We start from the raw sequence: 20,344 nt of genomic DNA, 5'->3' as shown, positions 1-20,344 counted from the left end.
CTGGAAGGTTCTAAGTTTGGTTTGGATTGCTATGGTGTTTGAGGTGGTTGCCAGAGTGTTGCTAGGAGGTTCCTGTGTTGTTTTGGATTGCTAGGGTGTATTGGGTGGCTGCCAGAGTGTTGCTAGGAGGTTGTTAGGGTATTTTAGGTTGCTATGAGGTTGTTATGGTTGTTAGGGTGTTTGAAGTTGTTGCCACAGTTTTGCTAGTAGGTTCCTATGATGTTTGAAATGGCTAGTAGGTTGCTAAGGTGTTTAGGTTGGCTGCTAGAGTGTTGCTCAGAGGTTGTTAGGGTGTTTTGGGTTGCTAGGAGGTCGCTAGGGTGTTTGGGGTGGCTGCCACAAGTGCTGCTAGGAGGTTATACAATGTTTTGGGTTGCCAGGTTGTCTTGGTGGCTGTCAAATTGTTTCTAGGTGGTTTGGGTTGCTAGAAGGTTGCTAGGGTGGTTTGTGTGGCTGTCAAAGTGTTTCTAAGAGGTTATTGGTGTGGTTTGGGTTGCTTGGGGGGGGGGGGGTGCTATGGTGTTTGGGGTGGTTGTCAGAGTGTTGCTAGGAGGTTCCTATGATATTTCGGATTGCTAATGGGTTGCTAGGGGGGTTTAGGTGGCTGTCAAAGTGTAGAAAGTTGCTTGGAGGTTCCAAGTGTGCTTTGGGTTGCTAGGGTGTTTTGGTTGCTAGTATGTAGCTGGGGTATTTTTGGGAGCCTTTCAAAGTGTTTCTAGGAAGTTGCTTAGAGCTTCCTATTGTGTTTTGGGTTGCAAGGGTCTTCTGGATGACTGCTAGAGTGTTTCTAGGAAGTTGCTATGGTGATTAAGGTGTGTGTCAGAGTGTTGCTAGGAAGTTGCTAGGGGTGTTGGTTTCTAGGGTGTTGCTAGGGTGTTCTGGGTTGCAAGGGTCTTCTGAATGGCTGCCATAGTGTTGGTAGGAAGTTGCTATGGTGATTTAGGTGGCTGTCAGAGTGTTGATAAGTTGCTGGGGGTTTGGTTGCTAGGAGGTTACTAGGAAGTTGCTAGGGGGGGGGGTTGCTAGGAGGTTGCTAGGGTGTTTTGAGTGGCTGCCAAGTTGTTGACATGGAATTCATTGGGATTTTTATGCGAATAATAATCAGTGTTTCTAGGAAGTTTCTATGTTCCTATGATGTTTTGGATTGCAGGTTGCTAGGGTGTTTGGGGTTGCTAGGGCGTTTGGGGTTGCTAGGGTGTTTGGGGTTGCCAGGGTGTTTGGGGTTGCTAGGGTGTTTGGGGTTGCCAGGGTGTTTGGGGTTGCCAGGGTGTTTGGGGTTGCTAGGGTGTTTGGGGTTGCCAGGGTCTTTGGGGTTGCCAGGGTGTTTGGGGTTGCTAGGGTGTTTGGGGTTGCCAGGGTGTTTGGGGTTGCTAGGGTGTTTGGGGTTGCCAGGGTGTTTGGGGTTGCTAGGGTGTTTGGGGTTGCCAGGGTGTTTGGGGTTGCTAGGGTGTTTGGGGTTGCTAGGGTGTTTGGGGTTGCCAGGGTGTTTGGGGTTGCCAGGGTGTTTGGGGTTGCCAGGGTGTTTCGGGCGGCTGCCAGAGTCTTTATATGTGGAAAGGTATTTGTTTATGCAGATAATACTTTTGATCACTTTATGGTGTCACCAAAAAATATGATCCAGATGCAGCTCACATGTAGGGAGCTTCACCAAAATAGAATTGTTTCCTTCCTGAGTCAAATAAGAAAGATATGCAGAATTATATATATATTTTTGTCTTTTATCAGCAGTTTCTCAGCCGGAGAATGTCCTAATGTAATTTATATTTTATACAAATTGTTTTAAAGAAGTGTTCTATCACACAATACCTACCCTCTGACTCTCCTTACTGTAGTTTTGGAGTTATGAGGCTTTAATTGTGTGTGTGACAACAACTCTAGAAACACCTTCAGGGCTTAAAGGGTTAAGCAACCGCAATCACTCACAAACTCTGAAGACAGCGTTGAGATCATGTTCAGTGTGCTACGTGACCGATTTCACGGGATCGGGGATAAAGTGAACTGCACATTCATCAAACATGATGTAAATTGTGCTGAGTCACAGTACGTCTCAGCGATGTGATCGTGACTGTGACTCATGAAGCAGCGCAGATCGATCACATGATCAGATGTGTCTGTGTGTCGTTCCTTTATCTGCTTCATCTGAACGACAATAACCTTCAAACCAGAGCGCCTGTAGACCCTGCAGGAAGGAGAGATCACACACACCGGAGATTCCTGCGTTCCTCCTGACTCACCTGAGCTTCAATAACGTCTCAAACTGACCTCGGATTCGCCAACACACCCAAATCTGCCCTCAGAGATCTCAACACATTTCTCTTCTAATGATCTGAGCTGCTCTCCATGTTCATTTTAAAGCTCTGATGAGGATGATTGTTGACCCAACTGTTGTTATTTCTCAGGATTATCTGAGGCAGTTTTGCTGAGTCAGCGTGTGTCACATGTTTGCTCAACGACTGGTGTAGTGAACAGAGTTTTTAAAATCATTATTCTTCTAATATGCTGAATAAGGAATCAAACACACCTGAAGATAATTCTCCACATGGTCCTGAATGTGCTTGTGTGGTTCGGGTGTGTTTAAGGGGGTTGCAGCTCAAATCTGCAGTACAGTCTCTGTTGTTTTAGCTTATTATTCATTCATTTTTTATATTTTATAATAGCCTATAGTAGTTTTGTTATGTGCTTTTGTCATTTTTTTAACACTTTGTTGTTGTTTTATAGGCTAGTATATCGTATGTAAAAAGATATTTCTATCTCTAAAGCAACACTCTTTAAATTTTATGTTTTAGCAATAATTGTATTTTATTTAAAATAAAATAACAAGAAAACATTTCAAATTGTTGCTTTGCAAATTGTTTTTTTTTGTTTGTATGTGTGATGTTCTCTCTCTCTCTCACACACACACACACACACACACACACACACACACACACACACACACACACACACACACACACACACACTAAATATGGAAGTTCCACAGCTGGGAGTTTTAGGAATTGTATGTTCATGAAGCGGGGAAGAATGTGGCGTGTGTGAAGAGGTTTCCACTGGAGTGTGTGAGCAGCGGGTGGTCGGACTCAGATCTGTCCATCTCAAAGTGTTTGTGTGTTTTGAGTTACTTACAGATTTCAGATGCTGCAGGCCATTTCTACATCTGTGTAAACACACACACACACACACACACACACACACACACACACACACAGAGAGAGAGACACACACACACACACACACACACACACACTCTCTGTCTGTACACACACTCTCACTCTATGTCTGTACACACACACACACACACACACACAATCTCTATCTGTAGTACTCTCTCTCTCTCTCTCTCTCTCTCTCTCTCTCTCTCTCTCTCACACACACACACACACTGTCTGTAGTACACACACTCTCTCTCTCTCTCTCTCACACACACACACACACACACACACACTCAAACTAACACACACACACACACACACAATCTCTCTCTCTCTCTCTCTCTCTCTCTCACACACACACACACACACACACGTTTATAATGACATTTGTCCCACTGAGATCCGCTGATTTATCCGGCTCGTGGTTTATCTCTCTCTCTAACGCTCCTCTTATCACTCCGCTCTTGATAATGAAGTTTTCTGTCTTCCTTTGTAAAGTTTGTTGAGGTCAGAGGCTGAATGTGTGTGTGATTGGAGCCGTTCCTGTGGTTCGCAGTGGATTATCACACACACGGACACACGCTGCAGGTGAACACACTGATAAAATGACTGAATTTAATAGAGATGTAATCACGTTCAGCTCACAGTAAACAGTGTTTGCTTTCAAAACTTCAACATGGTAACCATGGCATCCGCCACAACACCACGTGTGCTGCAGTTCACGAACTTCCTGTGAAAACAATACATGTTTGGGGGCTTTCCGTGCATATCTGTCGCAAATCAAATCAATAAAATTAAAATATTAAAATAAAAAATAAAATGATACAAAATACAATTATACATTTAAATATTTATTTATATAATAATAATAATACAAGTAAAAATTTTAATGTTAAAATTGTAATAAAAATAATATATGTTATTAAAATATGATGTGTATAATACAGTTCATTTTTTTATATTAAATATATTTGTATATAATATTACAAATTAAAATGGTTACAGTTTAATAATAATCTAATAATAATAATAAAACTAAGATTTGAAGAGTAACATTTTAATAAAATATTAATAATATATTCAAATATTAAATACAAATTAAAATGTTAACATTTTAATAATAATAATAATAAAAGTAAAAATTTAAATGTTAGCATTTTAATTACATATCTAATTAAAATATGATGTATATGTAATACATAAAAAAACACGAATGAATAAATATATAGATTTATATATAATATATAATAATATTACAAATTAAAATTGTAACATTTTAATAAAATTATTCCAATATATATATATATATATATATATATAAATATATATATATATTACAACTTAAATAAAATTACAAATCTATTAATTAAAAATCAGACTTTAAACTATTGTTGGTTTCCAAAAAAAGTGTATGACCAAAAAAATAAAGTGCGAGACTCTTTAATGTTTCAGAGTTTATTTCTGAATCAGTGATTATATCACAGATACAAAACATTTGGAGAAGTACAAAAACAAAAGAGTTGATCTGCTTGAACAGTCCTTGTTATTCAGTTTTTTACACAGAGGAAAAGCACTCGTCTCTTTCAAAAACATCCGCTGCAGATGAACTGGATATTTATCTGAAACCTCCAGCAGAGTTTATTTAGACGACTGCGAGATGTTTCATCAGAAATGCACATTTTTGTATCTGACGGAGGTGGTGTTTGTGTACGAGGCCACGGTTTATCTGGAGTATGTGTAAATATTTACCGGGAGCCGGACGGCCGAGAGCTTGAGATCTCTGCACTGATTTATGCGAGTGTTTGTTATCGGAGCTGAATAACAGTTGCTAGGGATCTGACATCGATAAAGTCCAGATAAAATAGCATGTAGGGTCCATAAACATTTATAAAGTTCACTCTCTCTCTCTCTGTGTTCTTTAGTTTCATGGTGTTTTGGTTCCTGATCATTATTAGTCCTCCAGGTTGTTCATTAATTCCTGCACCTGTTGTGTTTCACCTTCATTACTCCACCTGTGTATTCAAGCCCTCAGTTTCCATTGGTCGTGTGTTAGTTTGCTCCTGCATGTTACTTTGTGGATTAATCAAGAAGAGATGCACCGATATGAAAATTTTGACCGATACCGATAACCGATATTTCTTTATATTTGAAATCCGATAACCGATATATTGGCCGATAAATCCAAATCCAAGTTTTTACATCATTTTTGAGAGCCTGATTACAAAACAAAAGTCTCACCATTAAAAGCCACGTCCCAAGCACACAATTATAATGTTCATATTATTATTTTATGTAGCCGATATGACTGCACATGTTGCGCTTTACGGTATTTTCGGTTTGTGAAGTGATTCCAATCATATTTCAAGCAATTCAAAAACCATCATGTTGAACATCTGAAGTGTCTCAGATGAAGGAAATAATACATTATTTATCGGCTTTAATATAGCGGACACATTTTCTTATCGGGCCGATACCGATAACATTATAAATGATACCGATATGGTGACCGATATATATCGTGCATCCCTAATAAAGAAGTGTTTGTTTGGATTCTCCTGCGTCGTGCGATTACAACAGCCACTATACGTGACACTCTGATTAAAATGGTTTACAGCTGTTTATATTCTACACTTGTCCTCTTTTTCTTCCAATATTTCGAATATAGAAACGAATCACATATACATGTCAAATCTGCAGTAATCTTTGGTGTGATTTGTATGATTCTGCATGAATTCTCTCCGTCACTTTGCAGAGTTTTTGATGGATTCCCAGTCGACTTCAGCGTAGACTTTGTTTATCTGCCAGTACAGGACGCCCATGAGTTTAGACCACGCCCCCTGCACCGAGGCCGGACTGAAGGATTGTGGGAAAGCTTCCACCAGCACCTCCAGGATCACTCCGGCCAGAATCTGCAGAAATGAGTTTGGGGTCAGTAAAGCGATTCATACTTTTATCCAGCAAGAACACATGATTAAATATGAATCAGCACAACTGTTTTCAACACTGATAATAATCAGAAATGTTTCTTGAGCATCAAATCATCATATTAGAAATGATTTCTGAAGGATCATGTGACACTGAAGACTGGAGTAATGATGCTGAAAATTCAGCTTTGATCACAGGAATAAATTATATTTTAACATATATTCACATAGAAAACAAATATTTTAAATTGTAATAATATTTCACAATATTACTGTATTTTTTACTAAATCAATGCGTTTAAATAAATACAGCGTAAATATATTTTAGTATAAAAAATCCCCTAAAAATACAAATTATTGAATAAAAAAACATGATCAAACTAAAATATAGTACATTCATTTCATTGACAAAAAAAAAAAAAAAAAAAAACACACGCAAAGAGCACCAGAGAACATTATGTGAGTAGATAACTAGATTAGCAACAACTCCCCTGATTGGAAGTGTCTGGTAATCCTGAAGACCTTACTATAAAAATAAAAAAAATTGTTGTTTCAACGTACAATAAGTTTTTGTGGTCATTTCATTTTAAGTTTAGTCAACTTGAAATGTGAATTTGTACTAAGTGACAACTTGGATATTTGAGTTGACTAAACTTACTTACGAATACTTACTTTTTTAAGTTGAAACCACTTTTTTACAGTGTGGATCAGATGTTTTAATTAGGGTTTGGAGCTAAACTATTGGAGTTTGAGACCACTGTTATAATGAGAGTTAGTTGACATGTAAATGCAAAGTTACTCATAGTTAGCATGCCTAAAGTGGATATCGAAATAAAGTGTTACCCTTCTTTCAAAAACATTTACAAATCTTCCCGAACCCAGAGTTGAAGCATCCTGCCGTTTGTTTCCTCATACTCACTTTGAAGTAAACGGGATCCACCTTGTGTCTGAGCGCGTGTGATTTGCCCATCTGGCTGAAGACGGTGCTGAGTTTGTCTGCGTCGCGCAGGTTTTCCACCAGCGAGTTGAGGGTGGTCATGACCCGCACGGCGTGTTTCTTCAGCTGGACGCTCTGCCGCATCTCCTCGGGATCCTGCATGTCGCGGAACTGGCTGAAGTACTGCTTCGCCGACGGGAAGTTCCCGAAGAACCTGGAGGAAACACATTTAGTTATGTTTACAACAAACATTTCCTTTCATCTGGACCTGCCATACGATTAAAAGAGGGCATACTATGCCCCTTTTTAAAGTCTTGATGTTGTTTTTGGGCTCTACTAGAACAGGTTTTCAGGCTTGAATGTTCAAAAAACACATTATTTTCCTCATATTCTCCATTGTTGCAGCGTCTCTCTTCCCAGTCTGTCAGTAACGCTCTGTTTAGTTCCTGTCTCTATGAATCCCCTCCTTCTGAAAAGCACACTGTGCTCTGATTGGTCGGCTGGATCAGTGTGTTGTGATTGGTCAACTGTTTTGAGTGTGTTTGGAAAAAGTCCCGCCCCTAATTACCAAACTGCCAGTTTCAACACACTACAAACTAACTCAACCAGGCCCCGCCCCTTTATTCTGCGTATTAATTATTTAAATGAGGAATATTGTGACGTGTTCGTTCCCGGGAGAAACTCAAGACTACATTGGAGGCGTTTCAGGGAGTTCAGAAATACTGACTCTGATGTATAGAGAAGAACTCCCGCTGGAGGGACTTTATAACTTTACAGAGTTTATTCATGCTCAAACCGCAACATTACACACTGAAGAAAGATGAACATGTACAAAAAGCTTAATAGGTCCTCTTAAAGTGATAGATCACCCAAAGATGATCATTCTGTCATCGTTTACTCGTTTACCTGTAGGATTATCTTTCTTTCTTCTAAATGTTTTTCTTGTTCATACAATATAGTCAATGGGCAATTTTATTTAGTTCCCAATGTTCGTCAAAATATCACCTTTTATGTTCCACAGATGAAAGAAATTCATACAGGCGTGATTTTTGGCTGAACTGCCCCTTTAAGAGACCCCAATAAAATGATCATGTTTCATTGAATTAAAAATATCCTTTTGTATTATTGCCCTTTCTAGCACTTCTAATCAGACTGGAAGAAAAGATCCTCGTCATCATGTGATCAAAATTAGGTTTGCAAATCTTCATTAATTTATGATCGTTTATGCATTTGATTGACTATAATAATCTCTATGGCTAGCTCTGTGGACCATAAAACGGTTAAAAGCCAAAACCAAGTTGTGTTGGTTTAAAATGTTAGATACATTTAAAGATTAAAGATTTTATTTAATTGTGATCAAATGTTTGTTGAGAAGAATGTTAAATATATTTGACTTGAATAAAACCTAGTTAATTTTTCAGTGTAGGCCTACATTTAGATATTTTAAATAAATGAAAATAACAAATGTAGCATGTAGTGGATGATATTTTTTTTTTTCCTGTTTTAACAGGAAATGCATCATGGGTCAACATACATCAACCGTTTCAGGTTACAGATAAACTTATAAAAAGTAAACTGAGGAGAGCTGTGTGTGTATGTGTGTGTGTGCGTGCGTGCATGCGTGTGTGTGTGTGTGTGTGTGTGTGTGTGTGTGTGTGTGTGGGAGAAAGTGTGTTCGGACCCAGCTGGACAGATAACCGTTCCTGAGATAATATTTAACCAACATTGCTGAAATTCCCCTCCACTTGACAAATATTGCAATAAAACTCAGGGAATGGCTTTTTTTTTTTTAACACAGCTTTGTAATGAATGAGTTCAGAAGCAGTTAAAGGGAGGTTTAGCACGCTTGACCCTATAGTGTGTGTGACTACCGTTGTGTTTGTGTTCCTCTCGTCCAGCAGAAGCAGCTCAAACACTCTTTAATGTTTAATGTTTCTGGCTGTATAAATATGATTCTGTGTTTCACCGAAACACGTCGATCTCTCTCTTCATCACATTCAGGTGTGTGTTTCTGCCTTGACTTGATAGTTTAGTATTATGTATTTAGTATTATATGTATTAATATTTCAAATAGACAGTAATAAGTCACTTTATGGTTAAATTATTAATATTACTTAAGTTTTGCATATCAATACATGCTGACATCCTAAATAATGTATTACATTTTTTTAAATAATAAAATGTTTTTGCAACAAAATTTATAGTAACCAGATGTTTGACACTGCTGATGCCGAGTGTTATGGATGGTTGCCAGGGTGTTGCCATGCAGTCACTACGGTGTTCCTATTGGTTGTTAGCATGTTGTTATGCGGTTGCTAGGCAGTTCTGAGTGTTTGCAAGGTGGTTGCTTACTAAAAAAGAATATGTAAGCATGAGCTAACAGTTCTGTGTCGATAAAGAGCGGCAGATAAAAGAGATAAATGTATAATTCAACTCCAAACATTTCTAAATATAAGGATCTGAAACATCACTAATATTCCCAGTGTTACTGTACTGACCTCTAGTCTGCAACGCTATTGTAAGTGTTTGTTCCGATGTAACACACTTCAGACGCTGGTCACTCGAAGGTCTCTGATCATGTATTTTCATCTACAGGCCTCAAACATGATGGCTTATTTCCCCATAAGAGGCTGATCGTAAATCCTGCAATCCTGAAGTTTAAGATGTCCTCAGGGAGCGAGTTTCAACACCACTGCTGAACTGTGCGACGGCCCGCAGGAGTGTTTGTTATGATTGTGTGCGTAACGGCACGTCCCGTCCTTTTAAAAACACAGACTGCTGTGTCGTCTTGCCTTCAATTTCATATAAAGTGAATTAATATGTCTTAACCTGCATTATCTGACGCTCGCAGCGTATCCCACATGTCTGAAATCCCTGTTACTAATGTAAGCGGTTAAACGTCTGACATCCGATCATCCTGAACACCAGAACAAGAGTGGACTGGTTTAAAAACTTTAAAACATTTCAGAAAACACCAAATGATTTCATAGGAGAGTCGTTTCAAGTTGCTCAACAAAAGGGAGCATTGAGATGTTATGATTTCATGTTGGCTTCCAGATTTCAGACTCCTGCATCAAATTTGCTTGATCTGATAAAGAAAAGTATTTTTGTGTGTGTTTTTACAGCCGTTCCTCTACCAGAGTGGCTCTAATGTTGATCTTACGAGTCCCACCGGCCTCTTCAACTGTATTTCACCTCAGATATGATCCTTAAATCAAACCGCAACAGGACAGGAAGATCCGTCCCCTTAATGAGACACGGAGACGAGTAAATGCCCACAGAAGAGACTCATCCTCGCATGTCGAAGTCAAACAGCAGATAAAGGGAGCCGGTGTCTGCTCTGTCCTCCTAATGTGTGTCGTAACTCATGTTTGAGTACACCAGCTCTTAACCTCTGCCATGTGTCAGCGGCTGGACGACCAACAAAGGCACTTCAAATCCCCTGGAAACGTTCAAACGATCATGGGGATCATAAACAGAGCTCGAGTTATGAAGACACTCAGTCCATATAAGACACCTTTAAAAAGCTAGATCACCCAGTCAGATCATTACAGATCACACTGGACTTGGGTTCGACGTGTGTGTGGACTGTACGATGATGACACCTATTGAATACGACGCAAGTAATAGAAGAATAAAACGTTGTCAGTATGAATCACACTTTTATTGGGAATTGTGTTTTTATGTGGGACGTAGGACCACCGTTTAGGAGCCATGAACACAGAAGTCACCATGATTGGTCATCTTTCATCTGGGACAGCCCACAATCGTACAGTGTACATGGCGTAAGGCATGTTTATAAAAGCTACTTAAATGTCCTAATTGAACTAAGGCCTAATCCTGGCTTAATTTAAACCTGTGAAACTAGGCCTTAATGTCATTATGCAAGTGTAGTTTAAATCATATGGTTTAACACCGTGTCCTAACCAGACGCGATGCGATAAGATTCAGCGACAAATAATTAGTCTGTCCACACTAGACGCGACGTGACTGAGAGATGCGTAAAAAGCAATCAAAACCCACAGCCAATCAGAACAGCGTGTGGGCGGCGGGCTCTCGCGGCGAGTGCACAGCACCAGAGTAATCTTGACGGCAATCGCAAGAAAATGGATAAGTAGCCTAGGCTACATAATCATTCACAAATATTACACCATTTAAACAGTATTCAAATACATAGGCTACTGAGTTACTAAAACCATCTTTGTCAAATATGTTTCTTCACAGTTTGAACATTCTTGTTTCCATTTGTTTAATTTCAAGATCTGAGGTGAGTTATCCATTGTTGCTTTTACAGCTGCAAAGCTGGAGCACTAAATGATATTCAAAGTCACATTACACGCTTTTAACATTAAATAAAGCACATAAACAGTGCCTGAGATTATCATTGCCTCACTTTGTGTTTGTTGTCCAAAGCCGCGACGTCGCAGAAAAGTAGAAACCGTTTCTAAAATCGTTGCGTGTCGCTGTCGCGGCTGGTTAGGACAAAAACTCTGATTAACATGGAAAATATGCTTTTATCACGTGTCGTGTGTAGTTAGGACACGGTGTAATTTGGTTTTATCTAGATTTGTCAATTTCTCTGTTTGTGTTATACAGAAAAAAATACTAACAAATGAGTTTGTTATTTGAGTAGGCCTAGTATTTATATGCTGTTTTAGTTAAAGTTTGATTTGTCTTTTTTTAACCTTTTCTGTAAGTTACTAATAGACATTTGCCTTTATTGTGATATAGGATAGAGTGGACATGAAGCGAGGCGGGACCGGATCGGGAAAGCTCCAAGAGCCGAGATTCGAACTCGTGTCGCCCAAAGCGCAACAGCGGCATAAGTCAGCGCGCTGCCCACTAGGCTATCAGTGCTGACTTTTATTTCAGTTTTAGTACTTCACCTTTTCTAATTCTAACTTTTCTAATGTTCGCTTACATTTTTTTTTTTACATAATATTCATATTTTATTAAAAAAAAATTATTTGATCATTCATCATTTTAGTCAACAATACCAACACTGTTTGTTGTTATCGCACAGTGAGTTAAGGCCTGTTAATTATAACGATAACTATAGCGTTGTAGTTATAATTATCATCTGTTGGTGTAGACATTAATATAGTCAGTTTCATTATTGTTAGTATGTCGTTATTTCTTGTTGGTGTGGACGCTAATATCATAGTTATCGTTGTTGGTGTGAATTAGTCTTAAATGATAACAGTTTTATTTGAATGCATTTTATTTTGGGGTGAATTATCCCTTTAAGACACACCGTTTCTAGTTTTTTGTCAGGTTTGTCAGGTCACACAACTAGTTTGGTAATAAAAAGACTGTAATATGATCCTGTATTTCATATTGTACAAGCAACATGAGATGTGATGTGACGAGTAACACTTAGACATTTTGATAGTTTGTCTGAACATTCCAATTGTCTTGCCTTCTCCTTTGTCTCACACTTTCTTAGCTGTTGCCGCTTAGTGTGCACACTTCATGACTGCTTATGTGAGGTGTTTTTGCCGTTTGCAACTACTTCTTGGCTGCAATCTGGTGCTTTTTGTCACCAACTACAGTCACGGACATGAAAGGGTGTCTTCTAGAGCTTCCGCGTGCGCTGGGCTTTATATAAAAGTTGATAACATCTGATTTATTCCACTGACCTGCTAAATTAAAGCATCACGGAGCTTCTCGTGTGAACGGTCTGAGACGTCCGTTTAAAGCACGTCCCCTCTGAGAAATAAGTCTAATTTCACGAGCTGAAAGAGTTTAATTATAAATCTTTATTGCAGCCCTTCAGGTGTGATCTCAGAGAAGATGTGAGCCGTTATCTTTAGAGCGAAATGACGGCAGACATCCACCACAGTCTTTAAACACGGTTATAGATGAGCACAGGTCAGGAATGAAGAAATATGAAATATGAGCTCACGTGATCGAGGCTTTCATGAGGAAAAACTTCACACTACGCCAATGAATGATCCGCTCAAATTCCTGAACATTAGAAGAACACCAGGATGTTCTTAACAAGAAGGAACGTGAGATGTAATAAAGTACAAATATGATGAGCAATAAAAGTCGTTAAATCATAAATATATTAATCTGCTATTTTTTGGGTGTGGTACTTGCACTGGTAGATCTACTGTCATGCAAACTGAGGTTAGTAGGTTTTATAATATATTGATTCGCTTTAATCGATTGCACTTTCTTTTGTTTAATGTTCATGATTTATTTATTCCAGCTGTATTATAAATGATCTTGAACTCTTTCGCGGTATTACAATCTTTTATAGTCGTGCCAGTAGATCTAGAAGAGATATTTCCGGTACATTGAATCAGTCTCTGATGAACTGATTTGAAATGAAATAACAAACTATCGTGACTCAATAGATTCAGTTTCAGATATCTGGCCTGAATTCTCTTTGATTTGCTATTTTTTTAGCTCGACATCTCTCTGTTGCTCACAAATGCATGTTAGTTTACTGAACTTTCTGCTTTTGATCGTGTCTGAACATCCAAACACACTTTTAATCACAGAGAAGTGCTGTTCAAGATTAATGTCCTGGGATTCCTGATTCAATTTGTGATTCGCTCTGATACACTGAGATTGGGTTGGGAATGAGAGTTGTGAGGACATCCTCAAACATAAACACAATGCATAAAATAAATATGGATAGTATGTAGATAGTATGGTAGAATCAACATTAGCTCTAATTTAATTAATGAAAACACGTGTGTGTGTGTGTGTGTGTGTGTGTGTGTGTGTGTGTGAGAAGAGTAGCTGGAGATCCCAACAAGGTCAGTATGTTCATCAAACCCCAGCAGTCACACCTCAGCGTTACCCACAATCCCCCTGCACCCAATTGAACTTATTTTCTTTCCATACAACATTAGTCTTTATTTATGGCAACATAAGCAGCGCCAGTGGGATTCGTTTTCACTTTTATGTTATGTCGCCATAGAGCGCTGGTCCTCCTGGAGTCACCTGACCACAGGGCCGGATTAAGAGTTCGGAGGCCCCTGCAGGGCACAATGTCTTGTAGTTTGTCCAAGGACATTTGAATTTGGCATTAAAGGGGGGGTACAATGGTGTTTCATGTATTCAGAGTTGTTTACAGTGTTAAAGAGATGGATTCTCATGCTAATAATGGCCAAAGTTTGAAAAGTTATTTTGAACGAATAACAGAGAATTTCTGTGCTGAAAATCATACTTCCGGGTTGCAACACGTTTCGGCTGGTTTTTTTCTATCGTAGATCTAATGACGTAGACCAGAGTGGAACTCCTTATATGAGCATTGCTCTCGGAAAAGCGCGTTCACGCACACGTCGACCAGAGGAGAGAAAGACCGCGCTCATCGACACGCTACTACCGGAAATCATCATCAGCAGCGCTAAATAGGAATGGTTGATGTCAAGAATGTCTCCAAAAAAGTGTGTTTTGGTATGTGAGGGAAAGTTTACCTTGTTCAGCTTCCCAACGAACCCAGTGTTACTGGAACAGTGGATGCAGTTTGTATTTCCGGGACAGCAAAGGAGTTCGGCAAGTGCGGTTTTGTGTTCTGGTCATTTCAGTGACGAATGTTTTATTAACAAGGCCCAGGCCGTCGCTGGATTTGCAAACCGGTTGCAATTAAAACCTGGCGCGGTCCCAGTGATAAAACACCCCATTCATGTAAGTACAACGGTATCACGCGCTCCCGCTTGACTCTATAGCTCCGCCCACGCCCAGAATCAAGGACCTCGGCTTTTTCCGGATAGAATCGGAAAGCTGTATTTTTATTTTATAAATATGATGAAACTAAAGACTTTTTGGAGATATGAAGGATGCACTATTACTCTATAGGTACTCAAGATTAACATGAGATTGACTGAAACTAAGTATTATACCCCCCCTTTAACAATTTTACTGACTTAAAAGTACTATGCTGGAGTAAAGTTCATAAATGATCGTTCTTTCCCATAGGAAAACTATGTTGGGTGGACCTCTGTCCCTCTAGGGTGGTTTTCGGTTTTAAGGCGGATTCGAACTCGTGTTGAACGCGTCAGAAACTGCTTTCAAGCACCTCACGCCGTACGACCTATTTAGCTATTTAGTGGCAGGCTTTTTGCTAAATATACGCTCCGTTATCGGAAATGTAAAAAATTATATATATTTTTTTTTTCTTCCCCTCGCTTGGACCCCAAGTGCGCATGGGCCCCTGGGCCCGTGCCCATAATGCCGATTGGGAAATCCGGGCTTGCCTGACCATCAGTGTTTTCATCACCAAGGATGGTTCACCACACGCTTTTGGGAGGGATTGAACCAGCAAACTTCAGATGACCAGCTCTGGACCTCTACAGCACACGTGGAAACGACTCGACTCTTCGAAAGCTGAAAGGTTTGTGTGAGAGTTTATCATCATCAGCTGAGTATGAAAACAATAGAGATCGATGGAATTGCTCTGTGTGCTTCTTTAACTCTTACTGTGGGAATACCGTACTTTGAAACACACCATGCTACTGTACTAAACGATTGCCATTCAAATAATACCTTGAAAAAAACATGGTGTTACCATGGTATATTCAACCATGAAAACACAGTAGGCTACACGTTCAAAAAACAAAAACAAGACACACATCATGTACTACAATGGTGCATATCAAAAACTATGGTATAACTATAGTAACTGTCCTAACATCCATAGTATTACCATGGTTTTTGATATGCACCATGTTAGTACATGATTTTCTTTTAAACATATACCATCGTAATACAGTGTTCCTGAACATTTACCATGATAATACCACTGTGTTTGGGCATTTATAATTGGTAATTCTGTGTAATTGGTAAAATGTACAAATTGTAACTTAAATCAAGCGTAGCGTCAGTTCTGGCAGGGCATGTTAGTCAAGCTTGCATCAGCTGACTCTCAGCTGATCCACGTCTACCTATAGGAATACAACGCAATGAAAGGCTCATTATGCGGGTCATTGTCTTCTCAGGTGTGTGAACCACTCATTATTCATGATGGTGTTGGATCATTCACGCCCCTGCGCATATTGCATTTCCAAACAAAAAGTGTCTAGCAAAATTTAAATCAATGTATTGTTTTACGTGATTGATTAGGCAGGATGATTTTCAGATCATTTTGAAGCAAGAACTCTAGGCGACCACATCCATTAATCAAAAGTCTTGTGGACACATATGTAGTATGTGTTTTGTGGCCTTATTTCAGAAATGTTAGTTTTTAGTTTTTTTTTCAATAACCATGCATAAACATTATTCTCTCAAAAATACAAACATGTACATCATGTTGCTCACATATTATGATAGCCCTGTTTGTGATAAATAGAGTTTAATTACACCTTTAATATGTTTATAAGCAACTGAAAAAAAGCACAAATGTCAGGGCATGTCAGAACATCTCAATCTCAACATCTCAACACCTTATATATATATATCATTCAAATTCAAATAAATCATTGCACCCCTATTGTGCATTTTTCAGACTATGGCATAACCGTGGTAAATGTTAAGCAACAGGGCTGAGCAAATATGGGCAGAACTCTTTACTGCCTAGTAGAAAAGTATACATGTGGATTAAACGTGGCACAATGGCCTTCATCCTCACAGTGTGCTAATGCCTATCTAGTGCAAGGGGTTAGATATGCAGATTGAGGACTGTTGGGACACTCCAGCCACGGGATGGTTCTGTCGTTTACACCTCAATGATGCACATGTGTTTTCCACTATATACTATTTATCAACTATTGTGTTCTAACATGTAACTATGCCATGTTTGGTCTCATCTGAAAGCTTATAAACTGAACTGAACGGTGGTGAACTTAACAAAGATATGAAAGTATCATAATGTGGTACTATTGCTTAAACATGCATTGAGGAGAATATGTTACTTCTTGGTTCTTGCCATCTTTGGTTTTCCGGTCAGCTGGTCAATCTTTCCTTTTATTACTGATAATGTTGAAAGCTAAAGTGATTGTAACTTTCGTTATCTAAACGTTCAGGTTAAATCCTACGTTGTCCTATCAGTTCCTATCAGAATAACAACAACTATAATGGAGTCAGATTAACTATAATGGAGTCAGATTAACTATAATGGAGTCAGATTAACTATAATGGAGTCAGATAAATAACTCAATTATGCACGTCATCCTTCAACTGATTTTTTTCCCTCTTCCGATTATTGGTTCAAAATAGCAGCGTAAGCTTCCAGCCTTACACAACCATAGTATTTACTATGATACAAGTTAAAAATAGTTTATTTGACCAATAATACAGAATTACCAATTATAAATGCCAAAACACAGTGGTATTATCATGGTAAATGTTCAAGAATACTGTAATATCATGGTATGTTAAAAAAACAATGGTACATGCTCAAGAAAGGCAAAACCATGGACCATGGTAATACTACGGATGTTTGGACATTTACCATAGTTATACATGTTCAAAATAAAACACTACAGCTATGTCATTTACCATTCATAACCATGGTAAATCCAAGCACCTTTAGTATTACCATAGTACAAGTTGGCATTACCATGGTACATTTCCAAACACTACAGAATTACAAGTTATAAATGCCAAAACACAGTGGTATTATCATGGCAAATGTTCAAAAACATGGTATCATCATGGTAAATGTTCAAATAAAATGATAATTCCATGGTCTATATCAAAAACAATGCCATACCTGTGGTAAACTGTCCAAAGAAACATAGTATTACCTTGGTACATGTTAAAAAAAAATCACTGTACCACCATTGAGCATTTTGCAAACTATGGCACAACCATGATACATGTTCTAACAACTAGTATTACAAGTTGGTACATTTCCAAAAACTACAGAATTACAAATTAAATGCCAAAACACAGTGGTATTATCATGGAAAATGTTAAAAAACATGCTGGTACCATAGTAAATGTTCAAATAAAATAATACTTCCATGGTCTAGCATAACTATGGTAAAATGTTCACACAAAAAAACATAGTATTACCTTGGTAAATGTTCAAGACATGGTGGGTAAACGTCCAAAAACTACATTATCACCATGGGACAAGTCCAAACCAATGCGGTATTACATTAATTTGGATACATGTCCAAAAGCCTTGGAATAAGCCAACTCTGGTGCATGTTCAAACAGTCACAGTGATAACACAGCACTTTCTGTGAATGACGGACGGATGAAGGCGTACCTGATGAGCACAGCGACTCCAGCGTTCTCTCGGTTCTCGTAGACGGGTCTCCACGTGTCCTGGATCACACACACGTCGTCCTCCGTGAGAGCCTCGGGACTCAGTGTGAGCTCCACTCCTCCGTCTCCCTCCATCCAGACGCTCGCTGAGAAACACTTGAGAGAGAGAGAGAGAGAGAGATGTGTTTTCTCCTCCCGCTGAGCTCTTTAGTCTGCCTGTCTCTTCAAGAGTCTGATGAAGAGTTTCTGCTGAATGAAGGAGATCCTCCCACCCTCGACCCTTTATCTCTCTCTCACTCTCTCTCTCACTCACTCACACACTAGTGTTTTTTTCCTCTTAACTCACAATCACACCTTCCCCCCCCCCCTCCTTCAGTTTGCTTGATTTTTCTCACACTCCTGCATCCGTCGCTTGCCCGCCCACAGGAAAGACATTTGTTTCTCCTGGGCAGAGAGGAGATTAGATGAAGAGCAAACAGAGGCTTTTGCTTCTCAGATGTTTCAATCCCCTGTAGAGTTTCGACTCAAATAACAAAGCCTGCAAACGCATTGTTCTGTGGTGTTTTGCCTGGTTGAATATACTGGTAAAACATCGAAACAGCCTTAAAACAAGATTCTGAGAATCAAAAGTTCTTCCAAAAAAACGTTTTTATTTCGTTCCAGATCTGTTGGATTTTCTTTCTTCTGTGGAACACAAAATTGTAGTCAATGTAGTCCAGTTTTTTTGGCGGGGATTTCAATGTTCTTCCAAACATAATTTGTGTTGCACAGAAGAAAAGTCTTAAATTTCCAGGTATGGATGGATGAAGTGTTTCTCTATGGCGTTTATCTCGTCTCTGAGGGCTTTGTAAGAGTCCACTGCTTTTGAACAAGATCTGCAAGTGAATTGAATTTAGTTGAAAAGGTGCAGAAAGAACATTTCTCATCACATGATCCACATTCATTCACTCTCTAGCACTCTAAAAAATGCTGAGTTGTTTTAACCCAATTTTGGGTCAAATATGGACAAAAACCCAAAAGAAAGTTAAAGAATTAAAGAAAGTAATTCCTTCGTTTTAATCTTGAGCAAACACGCGCACTTTGAGAGCAAACGGACCTTACATCAACACAACTGTGTGTGTGTGTCAGAGCTCAGATGAACAGCTGCTCATCCACGAGACTGTTTTATTACTCAGCTGTTGCTCTTTTATCAGCTTAACAGCGCTTTCTGTGACGATTTATTGGAGTACAAACATTGTCTCAGATGTTTCTCCTTAAAGTGCCATCAGGAGGAATACAAACGGGCTTAAATGAGTCAATGGTTGAGTATAGAGCTGTAAAACGAGATCAGAAATGTTTGAGTTCGTGTGTACTGAGTTAGCATGATGAAGCTGTTTCTTTAGTGTTTATGAGCTTTTAACTATAGACCGGTGGGTTAGAGGTGGGTGTGTGTACGTGCATATGTGTGTGTGTGTGTGTGTCACAGCAGGTCATACAGACTCTTCACACACTTTTACTCTGATGTAATCAAAGAGGGAGGGAGAGAACTCAGATCCTGAGTTCAACAGGACAAAAAGACGAACGGACGGAATAGACAGACAGATAGATAGATTGATTTGAAGGTTTAGTCAGATGTTGCTCATTTCTGGAGAACGCCACACACACACACACACACACACACACAGCAGGTGTTCACAGATCAGACGTTTTAGTCTTCTTGTGTGTTTTGTGGGGTCGTCGGGTCAGTTTGACACCTATCTATCTATCTATCTATCTATCTATCTATCTATCTATCTATCTATCTATCTATCTATCTATCTATCTATCTATCTATCTATCTATCTATCTATCTATCTATCTATCTATCTATCTATCTACGGTCAGATGATGTGTGTCACACACAGGCAATGTTAACAAAATGTCCAAAACACTGTCATTGTAAACCACGGTATTATTTGCTTTATATTGCAGTCATCCAAAACCATTGATATACTGCTGTTCAAAAGTGTTTGGTTGGTAAGATCTTCTTTAGTGTCTTTTCTGCTCAACAAGGCTGCGATTATTTGGTTCAAAAATACAGTAATACTGTGAAATATTATTACAATTTGAAAATATCTGTTTTCTATATGATAAAATGTAATTTATTCCTATGATTAAGGCTGAATATTCAGCATCATTCCTCCAGT

At 38.8% G+C, this 20,344-nt stretch overlaps 1 protein-coding gene across 1 annotated transcript; it reads right to left on the bottom strand.

The window, feature by feature from the left end:
- Positions 1–4,588: 4,588 nt before the first annotated feature.
- Positions 4,589–18,445, bottom strand: cygb1 (cytoglobin 1). Its single transcript, XM_079617695.1, has 3 exons — positions 18,181–18,445; positions 6,993–7,224; positions 4,589–6,058 (listed from the first exon to the last, which is right to left on the bottom strand). Exons 1-3 carry the CDS (start codon positions 18,312–18,314, stop codon positions 5,891–5,893), a joined length of 534 nt encoding a protein of 177 aa, XP_079473821.1. The 5' UTR covers positions 18,315–18,445; the 3' UTR covers positions 4,589–5,890.
- Between the last annotated feature and the right edge of the window lie 1,899 nt (positions 18,446–20,344).

This window comes from Phoxinus phoxinus (genome assembly GCF_949152265.1).
Source record: "Phoxinus phoxinus genome assembly, chromosome: 1".
NCBI lineage: Eukaryota > Metazoa > Chordata > Actinopteri > Cypriniformes > Leuciscidae > Phoxinus > Phoxinus phoxinus.
This window is presented reverse-complemented; position numbering and strand designations above follow the sequence as displayed.

Bases quoted from the DNA above. Each gene is read 5' to 3' on its own strand.
- cygb1 (XM_079617695.1), bottom strand. From the start codon at position 18,314: ATGGAGGGAGACGGAGGAGTGGAGCTCACACTGAGTCCCGAGGCTCTC. The intron at 7,225-18,180 runs GTACGCCTTCAT...TGTTTCCTCCAG, and splicing joins GGAGTCGCTGTGCTCATCAG to GTTCTTCGGGAACTTCCCGT. The intron at 6,059-6,992 runs GTGAGTATGAGG...TCATTTCTGCAG, and splicing joins TGGATCCCGTTTACTTCAAA to ATTCTGGCCGGAGTGATCCT.